This window comes from Geotrypetes seraphini, chromosome 2 (assembly GCF_902459505.1).
Source record: "Geotrypetes seraphini chromosome 2, aGeoSer1.1, whole genome shotgun sequence".
Classification (NCBI taxonomy): Eukaryota; Metazoa; Chordata; class Amphibia; order Gymnophiona; family Dermophiidae; genus Geotrypetes; species Geotrypetes seraphini.
The window spans coordinates 311,001,219-311,016,154 of record NC_047085.1 but is presented as its reverse complement, the minus strand read 5'-3'; the positions used below and the strand labels follow the sequence as shown (position 1 = coordinate 311,016,154).

Below are 14,936 nucleotides of genomic sequence, written 5' to 3'. Positions count from 1 at the left end.
GAACGAGAGGGCATTCGGAAAAATTAAAAGGGGACAGATTCAGAACCAATGCTAGGAAGTTCTTCTTCACCTAAAGGGTGGTGGACACCTGGAATGCGCTTCCAGAGGGTGTGATAGGACAGTATTGGGGTTCAAGAAAGGATTAGATAATTTCCTGAAGTAAAAGGGGATTGAAGTGTATAGATAGCGGATTACTATACAGGTCCTGGACCTGATGGGCTGCCACATGAGCGGACTGCTGGGCATGATGGACCTCTGGTCTGACCCAGCAGAGGCACTGCTTATGTTCTTATGTTAACTCCTGGGTCTGCTGAATATAAGAGCAAAGGACCCGGCAGACATCCAACTTGCACAACTGCCTCTGCTTCATAGGGCCCTCACGACTACCCAAGACTGGGAGGACCACGGACTGGTTGACATAAAAAGGCGAAACCACTTTCAGCAGAAAGGAAGGAACAGGCCGCAGCACAACGCGCTCCCTTAAAAAAACTCCAGGAAGGGAGGCCTACAAGAGAGAGCCTGCAGCTCAAAAATGCATCTCGCAGAAGTAGTGGCTACCAAGAAGACCGCCTTAAGAATAAGGTCCTTCATTGAGCAAGAATCCAGGGGCTCAAAGGGAGGGCGCACGAGCACAGACAGGACTAAATTGAGATCCCAAGCCGGAAGGCTGTACTGGAGGCCGAAGTAATTTGGCTGCCCTCAAAAAACGAATCACGTCCGGAGAAGTTGTTAAACCCCTACCATTCAGCAAACCATGAAATGCAAGCAACGCCGCAAGATGAACCCGGAAGAAGACCAGGCTAGGCCCTGTCCAGGCCATCCTGCAAGTACTCCAAGATTTGAGGCAAAGAGGCACAAACGGAAACCACGTCACGTGCGGAACACCACTCCTCAAAGATACGCCAGACAAGCACATAAGCCCAAGAAGTGGAAAGTCTCTGGGACCCCAAGAGAATGGAGATTACCTTATCTGAATAACCTTTCTTACCTAGGCGTTTCCTTTCAAAAGCCAAGCCGTAAGACAAAAGGGACCTGGATCGAACATTGGAATGGGGTCCTGAGATGGTCGACGAGAAGGGCAGCAGAAGAGGATCTGCCATGAGATGCCGAACCAGATCTGCGTACCACGGGCACCTGGGCCAGTCCTGTGCCACCTGGATCACGTGGCCGAGGTGCCGAACAATGCGAAGGACTCTGCCCATGATCAGCCACGGAAGAAATACGTACAGGAGGCTCCCCAGTGGCCAAGGCTGCACCAGAGCATTCAGCCCCTTGGCCTGAACATCCTTGCACCGACTGAAGAACTGTGGCACTTTGGCGTTGACACTCGTGGCCATCAGGTCCACAACTGTCTGACCCCCCCCCCCCCCAAACCTGCACAATCAACTCTAAGGCTGCGGGACCGAGACACCACTCTCCGGGATCTAGCACGTGATGACTGAGGAAGTCCATCTGGATATTCTCCGCTCCCGCTATGTGGGAAGCCGAGATATCCATAAGATGAGTCTCTGCCCAAGCCATGAGCAGAGCCACCTCCTGCGCCACCAGATGACTCCTGGTTCCCCCCTGACAATTGACGTAAGCCACCGCTGTGGCATTGACTGAGAGAACCCGGACCGACGTGTCTGTCAGCAACATCTGGAATGCTAGCAACGCCAACCAGATGGCTCTGGTCTCCAGAACATTGACCAAGACGCCTCCACTGGAGACCACCTGAGCTGAGTGACCAAGACACTGACCTCCCCAGCTGAGGAGACTGGCATCTGTGATAAGCACTGTCCACTGGGGCTGATCAAGACTCACTCCCTGCACCAGATTGGAATACTGTAGCCCCCAATGGAGGATGCAATGAACGAACCCCTGAAGAGGAACAGGAAAGTTCAGATCGTGCAACTGAGGCAACCACCGCTGAAACAGAGCATGCTGGAGCGGCCGCACTTGAGCATGAGCCCACCAAACCACGTCTAGGAAGGCCGCCATCGACCCCCAAGACCTGGAGAAAATCCTGCGCCCAAGGACACTGGGAAGCCATCTGAAGGTGAATCTGCGACTGCAACTTGTTCACTTGGGCCTCTGGAAGGAAGACTTTCTCCAAGTCGGTGTCAAAGAGAACCCCAAGGTACTTCAGGCGCTGATATGGAGTCAACTGGCTCTTGGACAGGTTGACCACCCATCCCAGCAACCACAGAAACTCCACAACCCGGGCCGTAACCCGTGAACTCTCCTGAAAAGACTTTGCTTGGATCAACCAGTTGTCCAATTATGATAAACCAGAATGCCCTCTTTGCACAAGGCCGCCACCACGACCACCATAATAATCTTGGCGAACGTCCGCAGAGCCGGGGCCAGACCAAAGGAATGCGCACAAAACTGATACTGCCGCCCCAAGATTACAAAGCTAAGGAACCTCTAATGGGAGGTGTAAATCAGAACATTCAAGTAGGCCTCCGTCAGATCGAGAGAAGTCAGGAATTCCCCCAGCTGAACCACCAGAATGACAGATCTCAGGGTCTCCATGCAAAAAGACGGAACCCGGAGCACCCTGTTGACCCCCTTCAGATCCAGGATGGGCCAAAAAGACCCCTCTTTCTTGCGAACTCCTGAGGAGGCACTGGAACTACTGCCTTGAGGTCTTTCAACCTTTGTAGCATTTGACGAAAAGCCCACTTCTTTAATGCCACCTGACAAGGAGAAGATAGGAAGCGATCTGGCAACGGCTGGGAAAACTCCAGAGCATATCCGTTTCGAATCACCTCCAGGACCCACTGATCTGTCGTGATATCGACCCACCCCTGGTAAAAGTCATGCAACCTTGCGCCTACTGGCATCAGGGGAAGAGCCTGTAAGGAATTATTGGATGGTGCAGGTGGCGGAGGGACCGAAGGAGGAATCAGCCCCCCCCCCCGGATGGGGTCCCCGAAAGGACTGCATGTGCTGAAAGAAATGGCCCGGGGAGATCCGGTGGAAGGAAAGGAAGCCGCCCCTTGACCAGAGTGGTAATGGTAAGAATCACGCAAACGCCACCGAGACCCTTGGCTGTTTGGATGAAATGGGGGGGTGGCTGGGTTGAAACCAGTGCTGAGGGGGGCCAAACAGGGGTAGACATGGAGAGCGGGCGTCCTCTTCAGTATGCTCTTGTTCGGAGGTGGTCGCCTCAGAGGCAGAGTCTGGATCACCCTGTTCCGCCTCCGGGCTTAGCTCGGGGCAGTCAGACACCCTCATCTTGTACAAGGGGCGAGTCTGGATCAGCCACAGTGGACAGTGCTGTTCACGGGTGCCAGTCTTCTCGGTTGGGGGGGTTCAGTGTCTAGGTCTCTCAGTTCACAGTACCTGGTCCACGGAGGAGGCTTCTTGGATGATCAATGTTTTGGAGACCAGAGCCCTCCGTCTGACGCTAGCCTTCCAGTCTTTTCTGATGGGCAAGTCAGTCAGGGTTCTGTCGGACAATGCCACAGCGGTGGCCTATGTCAATCATCAGGGGGGCACCAGGAGCACTTTGATGGCACAGGAGGTGACTCTGCTCATGGTCTGGGCGGAGTCACATCTTTAAGAGATCTCAGCATCCCACATAGCTGGAGTGGAGAATGTTTAGGCGGACTTCCTAAGTCGTCACATGCTAAATCCTGGAGAGTGTTGTCTAAGCCCCAGTGGCCTTTCAATTGATAGTGCAGTCTTGGGATCAGCCCCTCATGGATTTGATGGCCACAAGTGTCAACGCCAAAACGCCCTGCTTCTTCAGTCGTCGCAGAGACGGTCAGGCCAAGGACCTGGATGCTCTGGTTCAACCATGGCCAATGGAGCTGTTGTATGTGTTTTCTCCGTGGCCATTAGTGGGCAGAATTCTTCTCTGCATAATTTATCATCTGGGCCTCGTGGTTCTGGTGGCTCTGGATTGGCCTCGACGACCGTGGTACACGGATCTGGTGAGGCATCTGGTGGCAGATCCTCTTCCTCTGCTAAGGCAGAACTACTAAACAAATACTTCTGTTCAGTGTTCACCCGCGAAGCGCCGGGAGCAGGTCCACAGCTGCAGACGGAAGATAACCAGAAAGACCCGTTTCAAGATTTCGAATTTATGCCCAGTAGCGTCTATGACGAACTATCAAGACTCAAAGTAAACAAAGCCATGGGACCGGATAACCTACACCCCAGAATGCTCAGGGAGTTAAGGGAAGTCCTGGCAGAACCATTATCTGTTCTTTTCAATCTTTCCCTAAGCACAGGAAGGGTCCCCTTGGACTGGAAAACCGCCAACGTAATCCCACTCCACAAAAAGGGCTGCAGGACAGAGACAACAAACTACAGACCAGTGAGTCTCACGTCTATAGTGTGTAAACTCATGGAAACACTGACCAAACAGAATCTTGACACAATCCTAGATGAAGAAAAACTGCGTGATCCACACCAACACGGGTTCACCCAGGGTAGATCCTGCCAATCTAATCTGATTAGCTTTTTTGACTGGGTTACTAGACAACTGGACGCCGGAGAGTCACTGGACGTGGTATATTTGGACTTCAGTAAAGCATCTGATAGCGTCCCTCATCGAAGATTACTGAACAAGCTGAAATCGATAGGATTAGGAGACACTCTAACTACATGGGTTGGGGATTGGCTGAGCGGTAGACTTCAGAAGGTGGTGGTGAACGGTACCCCATCCGAAGCATCGGACGTGATCAGTGGAGTGCCGCAGGGCTCGATCCTGGGCCCAATTCTATTTAACTTATTCATAAGAGATTTGACGCAAGGACTTAGAGGAAGGGTATCACTGTTCGCCGACAACGCCAAACTTTGCAACATAGTAGGCAAAAACTTATTACCTGATAATATGACACACGACCTACTGTTGCTGGAACAATGGTCAACTACTTGGCAGCTAGGCTTCAATGCTAAAAAATGCAAGATAATGCACCTGTGTAAGAGAAACCCGCGTAGAACTTATGTACTAAATGGTGAGACCTTGGTTAGGACCACGGCGGAACGCGACCTAGGGGTGATCATTAGTGAGGACATGAAGGTTGCCAATCAAGTGGAGAAGGCTTCCTCCAGGGCAAGACAAATGATGGGGTGTATCCGCAGAGGTTTCGTCAGCAGGAGACCTGAAGTTATGATGCCGTTTTACAGAGCCATGGTGAGGCCTCACTTGGAGTACTGTGTTCAGTTTTGGAGACCACACTACCGAAAGGATGTGCTGAGGATCGAGTCGGTTCAGCGAACGGCCACCAGGATGGTCTTGGGGCTCAAGGATCTCACGTATGAAGAAAGATTTAAAAAATTGCGGCTGTACTCACTTGAGGAAAGAAGAGAACGGGGAGATATGATTGAAACATATAAGTACATCACGGGACGCATCGAGTCAGAAGATGATATCTTCTGGCTCATGGGACCCTCGACCACCAGAGGGCATCCGCTGAAGATCAGGGGAGGGAAGTTTCATGGCGACTCCAGGAAGTACTTCTTCACCGAAAGAGTAGTGGATCATTGGAACAGACTCCCACTCCAGGTGATAAAGGCCAGCAGCGTGACGGATTTTAAGAGAAAATGGGATACTCACGTGGGATCTTTAAGGGAGTAAATTCAGGGGAGGGTATACTTGGAATGGGCAGACTTGGTGGGCTATAGCCCTTTTCTGCTGCTTTTTTCTATGTTTCTATGTTTCTCTTGGACGACCTTCTGTCTCAGGGTCCCATTCGATCCGGGTCCCTTTTGTCTTACAGCTTGGCTTTTGAAATGGGTCGCCTAAGTAAGAAGGGGTATTCAGATAAAGTGATCTCAACACTCTTGGGGTCCCGGAGGCTTTCCACCTCTCAGGCTTATGTGAGGGTTTGGTATCTATTTGAGGAGTGGTGTGATGCGCGTGGAGTGGTCTCTTTACGTGCTTCCCTGCCTAACATCTTAGAGTTCTTGCAGGATGGCCTGGATAAGGGACTGGCTTGGTCTTTAGCTTGCTGCCTTGTCAGCCTTTCGTGGGTTGTTGAAAGGTCAGCGTTTGACTGCCAGTCCTGATGTGATTCGCTTCTTGCGGGCGGCCAAGTTGCTCAGTCATCCCGTAAAACCCTCTGTTCTATCTTGGGATCTGAATCTGGTTCTGTCTGTTCTGCTGCGCCTTCCTTTTGAACTGTTGGGCGAATGCTCTTAGAAGGACCTTACTCTTAAGGCGGTCTTCTTGGTGGCCATTACTTCAGCTAGACGTGTTTCTGAGCTGCAGGCTTTCTCTTGTAGGGCTCCCTTCTTGGGGTTTTCTAGGGAGCGGGTTGTCTTGAGGCCTGTTCCTTCCTTTCTGCCGAAAGTGGTTTCTCCTTGTCATGTCAATCAATCTGTAGTCCTCCCGGTGTTGGGTTGTCGGGAGGGCTCTTCTAAGCAGAGACAGGTGCGCAAGTTGGATGTCAGTCAGGTCCTTCAGTCTTATGTACAGAGGACCCAGGAGATCAGGAAATCAGATTATCTCTTTGTCCTTCTCACTGGTCCTCCTAAGGGGGATAGTGCTTCTAAGGCTACTATTGCGCGCTGGTCAGTAGACTATTTCTTCCGCTTATCTTCTGAAGAAGAAGCCTGTTCCCGACTTTCTCAAGGCTCATTCCACTCAGGGTCAGGCAGCTTCTTGGACTGAGTCTTCTCTAATGCCTGCAGTGGATATTTGCAAGGCTGCAATTTGGTGTTCTCTGCATTCTTTTGTCAGACACTACCGTGTGGATGTTCACGCACGTTGGGATGCGGTGTTCGGTGAACGTGTTCTGGTATCGGCCCTTCGGGGGTCCCACCCTTGATGGGTACTGCTTTGGTACATCCCATTCGTAAGGACTATAGCAGTCTACCAAGCGATACAGAAGGAAAAATTAGGTTCTTACCTGCTAATTTTCTTTCTGTTAGCTTGTAGACTGGTATAGTCCCCCACCCTGTCTTTCTTTGTGCGGTGTTTGTGGGTTTTAACTCGTGTGCAGATTTTGAATTTTTCTGCGGGTTCTAGTATTTTTCTAGGGTCGGGGAGAATTAAGAACAGCGGCGATGGCTCAGATAGCTTAACTGGTGAGCTGTGGGGATGTTTTACTTCCAGGATCAAGTTCTATACATGTTCCAACAGTTGTTTAAAGATGTTTGTTGTTTTCTTACACTCCTGTTTGAGTGTCATTTACTGTTTTTCAGTTAAGAACTTTCCTAGGTTCTGCTTGGCTCTTCGGCAAACTGGAGTAGCAAGAGGGGCATGCTATACTGATGTACAAGTTTGAGCTCAGTCTCCACCTGCTGGTAGCAGTGAGGCATATTACCCATTTGTAAGGACTATACCAGTCTACAAGCTAACAGAAAGAAAATTATCAGGTAAGAACTTAATTTCTCCTTTACTTTTACTTATAGAAATATAGGTGCCAATGGTTTAAAAAAATATGTTAGTGTTCTACGGTACATCTTATTTTATTTCTGTCTTTTACTAAGCATTATCACAGACTCTGGAAATGAGAGAGAACTTCCAACGGCAGCTGCAGGAACTCATATCTGCTACCTCGGTTGTAAATCCGCATGGACAAAGAGGATCCCTATCAAGGACTGGGTTTGAAAATTCTCCTTCAACACCTGACAACACACGTTCTACTCGTAGTGGTCGCAGTAGAGTCTTAGAAGCTCTCAGGTATGAGATGCCTGGGAACCAGATTTTGAAGATGGCAGTACAACTGTCCTGAGTATATTGTGGTATTTGAAGAGCTAATATAAGGAATCAAGCAAAGCTACTGGGTCTGCGATAGATAAGGAAGAAAAAATAGTTTTGGAAGCAATGTTTCTTCAAAGCAGGAGTCCTCCAACCATATTTCTGCCAAGTGGGAGGGGGGGCAAAGCTTTACTATTGTTTTCAATCACTAGGGACAGGCAGATCTTTTGGAGTTCTGCAAAACTTTCATGTCCCTTGCTGTTGAAGAAAATGTGATATTGAAGCAACCCTGCTACCTGACAGGAATGTAAGGACTCCTGCACAGCTTAGAGAGAATATTGTTTGGAAGCTCTTCCATCTTTCTATTCTCACATTCAGATTGCATAGCTCTTGAAAAGGTCAAACTCTGACTTACAGAAGTTATTTTTATTAGTTTTCTAATATTTTACATGAATTCTTTGTTTCAAGGGTAAACCTACCAGACATCCCCATCAAGCAAGTAAACCTCAGAATATCTAATGCAAACTATGCAAATGTGACGTATACTTAGGAAAGTACTTACTATATTCTGAGTGGTTTCATTGAACAATACAGTATTCTTGCAGTTTAAATTGTATATTATTTAGAAGAAGGATAGTTTCCAGAGTTTTTCCCATTTTACATCTTAGTTTTTGTTAACCCTGCATTCATTGGGTATACGTAAACCTCCTTGCTGGCTGCACGATTCTTCCTTTCATTACAGTTTAGTGACAGGAGACTACTGTTATTTGCAATGACCATCTAGGAAGAAAACATGCTTATATGAGCCGTGATTAACACGTGATTAACAGAAAAACAGCAAAGTTTGCAGTATAAAAGAAACTATATGGTATGGTTTTCATCACTATGCCTCTTTAACAGAATGGATTGGAGCTCCTCTGCCAGATCTAATTATGTTTTCAATAAGTGCATATGTATTTATGGGTGGATGAAGTCTGACTATGGGCTAGTAGCCCTGGTCAAACTTGTTTCTTTTAAGAATCTAGGTTCAACCTCTCTCAGAGGAAGATTCTCACAACTTCACAATAAAATCCGATGGGCTGCTACCGAGGTCGCTATTATAACGATTTCAAAAAGGCAAGTAATTCTGAAAAGACCCCGCATGCAAATGAGGTTTGCGGATGTTCACATAGATTCGCTAAATTTACTTGAGATGAGTCGCTGGTGGTAGTGATCAGCACGTGCGCAGAATACACCCACATATTTTTAAAAAACCCAAACAAACCCACCAAACAACCTCTGGACACCCACCCTTGGCAGCAGGAGAGATGCCCACTCTCTCCCGCCGTGTTGCATAATCCCCCGACACTACTACCTGCTTCCTCCCGCCACACCATCCCCTGACACTAAGGCACAATCCCCCTGCCGCTCCGGCTGGCAGGCCTGCCTCTTACAAAATGGTGGACCTTCCTAGTGCATCATGGGATGTTCCGGGGAGGGGTCTAAGTCTCTGGCCCAGGCAATAAGGCCCTTCCTAGGAGGATCCTTTAGCGCCTGGGCCAATCAGAGCCTTAGGCCGCTCCCTGACACATCCCAGGATACACCAGGAAAGCTCGCCATTTTGTAAGAGGTGGACCTGCCAGCCAGAGCGGGTAGGCATCCTTCCGGCTGGACTTTATGAATAAGGTAGGAAGGGGAGGGGGCTGGCAGCTGGGGGAGTTGGTGACAGGAGGGAGTGGGCATTTCTCCTGCTGTGGGGTGGAGATGGGGGTGGATAGTAGTGTCGGGGGATTGTGCAATGCGGCGGGAGAGAGGGGTGGGTAGTAGTGTCAAGGAATTGTGCGACATAGCAGGAGAGAATGGGCGTCTATCCTGCTGATAGGGGTTTTGTTTTGTTTCTTATTTGCATGGGGGGGGGTCTAAGCAGTCAAACCTTACTTTCCTGCCAGTTCCTGAGCCAGTCAGTGCTCAGGCACCAATCAGAAAGTAAGGCTATGACAGCTCAGATCTGTCGGCCAATTTTGGCCTCAGATGTGGCACAACAAGGTTAGGGAATCACTCAGAATCTTCTGGAAAGATCAGGACACTAGGTAATGTCCACACCAGGGCTGCATGATGACATCATCCACATGTGAGATAAGTCCTGCTGTCCTCAGAAAACACATGCTAGATTGCTAGAGATGATTAACTTTGCTTTATTTATTTATACCAGTGTCCCGCAAACTTTTCAGCATCGGGGCACACTAAACTCAGTGCCACGGCCAGAAGGCATCCGGAAGTGCATGGACGTCAACACAATGACATCCGTGCATGCGTGAAGGCCCTCCGGCCGCGACCCTGAACCTGTCCCTTTACTGGTAAGGGAGAGGAGGAGAGGCGCAGGTGAGGGGAATAGTCGTCGGCACTGGCTGACAGCCTACAGAACATACATCTCGCTGCGAAAGGCACATTCTGTAATCAGTCAACCGGCATCTCTCCTCCTAGCCGACGTGTGCTGCAGCACACCGTTTGTGATACATTGATCTATATCTATCTGTTGTTTGTGTATTTATCTAGCAAAAATACATTGCTGTAACACATAGATTGAAATTTTGGTTGTTCTCGAGGACAAGTTGCACTGTGAATCTAGGACCTCGGAAACTTTTTCTAGAAGTGTTTGGCAATCTCACTGTGAATGTTTTCTTGTTCATAGAAACATAGAAGATGACGGCAGAAAAGGGCTACAGCCCATCAAGTCTGCCCACTCTGCTTACCTACCCCCTGTCTATGCCCTAATGACCCAATTTCCTTATCTTGACCCTCGTAGGGATCCCACATGGGTATCCCATTTATTCTTAAAGTCTGGCACGCTGTCTGCCTCGATCACCTGCACTGGAAGCTTGTTCCAATGATCAACCACTCTCTCTGTGAAGAAATACTTTCTGGTGTCGCCATGAAATTTTCCGCCCCTGAGTTTGAGCGGGTGCCCTCTTGTGGCCGAGGGTCCCTTGAGAAAGAAAATATCATCTTCCACTTCGACACGTCCCGTGAGGTACTTAAATGTTTCAATCATGTCTCCCCTCTTCCTACATTCCTCAAGAGTGTAGAGCTGCAATTTGTTCAGTCTCTCTTCGTACGAGAGACCCTTGAGCCCCGAGATCATCCTGGTGGCCGTCCGTTGAACCGATTCAATTCTGCGCACATCTTTACTGTAATGTGGCCTCCAGAATTGCACACAGTACTCCAGATGAGGTCTCACCATGGCCCTGTACAACGGCATTATGACTTCAGGCTTTCGGCTGACGAAACTTCTATTGATACAACCCAATATCTGCCTTGCCTTAGATGAAGCCTTCTCCACTTGATTGGCAGTTTTCATGTCTGCACTGATGATTACTCCTAAATCTCGTTCTGCTGAAGTCCTAGTTAAAGTTTCTCCGTTCAAGAAGTACGTCCTGCATGGATTTCCGCTTCCGAGGTGCATGACCTTACATTTCTTAGCATTGAAGCCTAGCTATCAGGTTGAGGACCAACTTTCCAATGTAAGCAGGTCCTGCGCCATATAATTCTGTAAACTGCATTCACTTACTATATTACATAGTTTGGCGTCATCGGCGAATAGTGTTATTTTACCTTGAAGCCCTTGAGTCAGATCCCCTATGAATATGTTGAAAAGGAGTGGACCCAGGACCGAGCCCTGCGGCACTCCTCTGGTCACCTCCGATGTTTTAGAGAGGGTACCATTAACCACCACCCTCTGAAGTCTGCCACTCAGCCAATCATTGACCCATGCAGTTAGTGTCTCTCCTAACCCCATCGATTCCATCTTGCTTAGCAGCCTGCGATGTGGGACACTGTCAAAAGCTTTCCTGAAGTCCAGGTACACGACGTCCAAAGACTCTCCCAAGTCCAACTTTCTTGTTACCCAGTCAAAGAAGCTGATGAGATTGGATTGGCAGGACCTACCCTTGGTGAATCCATGCTGACTGGGATCCCGAAGATTCCCTTCATTCAAGATCATGTCCAATTTGCTTTTAATTAGTGTTTCCATGAGTTTGCACACTATTGATGTGAGACTCACCGGTCTATAATTCGCAGCCTCTGCCCTGCAACCCTTTTTATGCAGAGGAACGACATTAGCTAATTTCCAGTCCAGGGGAACTTTCCCCTTACTTAGGGAGAGATTGAATAGCTCAGCCAACGGTTTCGCCAGGACATCGCTCAATTCTCTGAGCATTCTTGGGTGCAAATTGTCTGGTCTCATGGCTTTGTTCACCTTGAGTCTTGCCAGTTCACTGTAAACTTCACCTGGTGTGAACTCAAAATTCTGGAACGGGTCTTCTGTGCTTTGTGTTGCCTTCAACTGGGGACCGTGTCCCGGTGCCTCACAGGTGAAGACTGAGCAGAAGTATTCATTCAGTAGTTCGGCTTTATCGGAATCTGCTTCCACGTAACTTCCGTCCGGTCTTCCAAGGCGTACTATCCCGCCTGTGTTCCTTTTTCTGTCACTAATATACCTGAAGAAGGATTTGTCTCCCTTTTTAATGTTTTTTGCCAGAATTTCTTCCACTCGAAGTTTTGCCTCCCTAACTGCCATTTTGACCGCTGTAGACCTGGTCCTATATTCTACTTTTGCCTCTCTTTTCTCCGTGCGCTTGTAGGAGAGAAACGCTTTTTTCTTCTCCTTAATGAGGTGCGAGATCTCCGCGGTGAACCATTGGGGTTTATTGTTTCTTTGTCGTTTATTTACTGATTTTATGAAGCGGCTAGTTGCTTCATGTATGGTTGATTTCAGTGTTACCCAAAATTGTACAAAAATACCACTTATACTAGTATTACACCCACATAAACTTCTTTTTTTCAATTTTCTTTTTCTTTTTCTATTTTATCTTAATTTTTTATCAACACTTTCAACAAACTTTTCTTTTCACTCAGGAAAAAGCCTCAGAGTAGGAGCCCACGCTCAGTCCAATCATAGACTTAACTTTCAGCGTGGTTTTTTTCGCTCCGTGGTTCCAGTCATTGGCTAAAAAAACCTGAGACTCAATTTTATTGCTAAATAGTCTAAAATATTTCTGTATTGCTAAATTGTCTAAAAAGTTTCTGTCATAAATATCTTAATCAATCTTAGCAAACGCTACTTCTTTTATATCAATACTGGTTGTGGAAGCAACACTATTGTAGTTTGAAAAAGCTAGCAACCAAGCACTTATCTTATCTCAGCGTTCATTTTGTATGTTGTCATGCTATCAGTTCATTGCCGCTGCCTGCCAACGTTTCGCGGATAACACACTTAATCCGCTGCTTCAGGGCTACTGGCAGAAGCATTCAAGCATTGATTTCAGTGTTAACCACTTAGCTTCTACATCATTGGTCTCCGCTTGGTCCTGCAGCGTCTGATGGACGAAATCTCCCATGCGATTTCTGTGCCCCGGAAATTGAGTACCTTTGTTTTCGTGTTTGATCTAGGGAAGCCTTTCCTAAGGTTGAACCATACTATATTGTGGTCGCTGGAGGCTAGCGTATCTCCTACTGAGACCTCTGAAACGCTTTCCCCGTTGGTGAGTACCAGGTCGAGGATCGCCTATGCCCTAGTGGGCTCCGTTACCATTTGTTTGAGACGTGCTCCCTTTATGGAGGTTAAGAGCCTCCTGCTACCGCTGGTTGTCGCTGAAAATGAGTTCCAGTCTGCATCAGGCATATTGAAGTCCCCTAGCAGTACAGCTTCTCCTCGTAGAGTGATATTCTCTATGTCTTCAATTAATTCTGCGTCCATGTCTTCCAGTTGTCTTGGGGGTCTGTAAACCACACCTAGATACAGGCATTTTTCTCTGCCTCTTGCCAGGTTTACCCAGAGGGACTCCCCGGTGTACTTGACATCTGTGATCCTGGTGGTTTTGATGTCCTCTTTAATGTATAGAGCTACCCCCCCTCCTAACCTGCCCTCTCTGTCCTGACAAAGTAGATTGTAGCCCGGTATAGCTATATCCCACCCATGTGAGTCCGTGAACCAAGTTTCAGATATTGCCACCACATCTAGGTCGGCATTCGTTATTTCAGCCTCCAATTCTAGAATTTTGTTACCTAAACTGTGTGCATTGACATACATGGCCCTCCATATCTTGTGTTTGCTAAGTCCCTGTGAGGCGTATCCTACCCGAGTCGGTGTGACTCCCAAAGAACTGTTTGCAATGTGGGTACTTACCTTGGACATGGAAGCGGAGTTTCGACTCACCTCATCAGGATAATTCCTTTCTGCACTAATATGTGAATGGGTACCCTCCCCCGACTTACCTAGTTTAAAGCCCTGTGAAGCAGGCGGGCTAGTCGGTGTCCGAAGACGTTCTTACCCCTACTGGTCAGATGGAGTCCGTCTGGTCCCTGAAGTCCTTGTAGCGCTTCCCCATGGTTTAGGAATCCGAAGTTCATATCCCGGCACCATCCCTGTAGCCACTCGTTCGTCCTCAGGATACGTTCATCTCTGGCTCTTCCCTTGCCTCTAACTGGGAGGATCGATGAGAAAACCACCTGCGCTCCTGTCTGCTTCAGCCTCTCACCCAGTGCTCCAAAGTCTCTGGTGATGGCCTCCGGTGTGTTCCTGGCAGTGTCGTTGGTTCCTATGTGGACAAGAAGCATAGGAAAGTGGTCTCGGGGCGTGAGTAGTCTATCCAGACTGGCGGTGACATCTCGTATCCTGGCTCCAGGCAGACAGCAGACCTCCCTAGATTGCATATCCGGTCTGCAAATTGGTCCCTCGGTGCCCCTCAGCATGGAATCCCCGATGACTATTACTCTGCGCTTCTTTGGGGGGAGCCAGTCAGTTGTCCCTGGAGATGGAGCTGGGTGTTGGGCCTGCTCCTGTTCCTGCTCCTGTTCCTCATCGGCAGTTCCTTCCTGAAGAATCTGGAATCTGTTCCGCATTCTGATGCTCTCATGCAGAACATTTTTCAGTCTAATCATTTCCAGAGAGCCAGTAGAACCTATTTTCTATCACGGTCGCCTTAGCACCTCAAAATGTTATTTTTGCTTCAAAGCCTGCAAGTCCTATCACTTTTGCAAGTCTTTTTTTTGTCTATCCCATAGTTCCTTAGTCAGGTTTTTTGCTATCAACTCAGTTTTGGCCATTTTTTGGCATTGAGCTCCTGGTCATCGAATCACTTGATTTTACTGTGTCTATCTTTCAGACAAAATATTCTGCAAGAAGACCTCCAGTGCTTCGAGAGGTTTTCCGGTGCAACAGGACCATATCCATTACAGATAACTGCAGTACCTTGGACCCATCCACAATCCCCCTCAATGTATACTCTGTACAAAAATGTCAAAAAGAGGGATTCAT

General features: G+C 48.2%; 1 protein-coding gene across 4 annotated transcripts in view; it reads left to right on the top strand.

Annotated features, from left to right (window-relative positions):
* Positions 1–14,936, top strand: part of TOPBP1 (DNA topoisomerase II binding protein 1) — a 302,005-nt gene that overhangs the window by 144,910 nt on the left and 142,159 nt on the right. For all 4 annotated transcript variants that reach the window (XM_033929986.1, XM_033929983.1, XM_033929985.1 and 1 more), the window contains one exon: positions 7,432–7,624. In XM_033929986.1, coding sequence (XP_033785877.1) covers positions 7,432–7,624 — 193 coding nt within the window. The remainder of the gene's footprint in view (positions 1–7,431; positions 7,625–14,936) is intronic.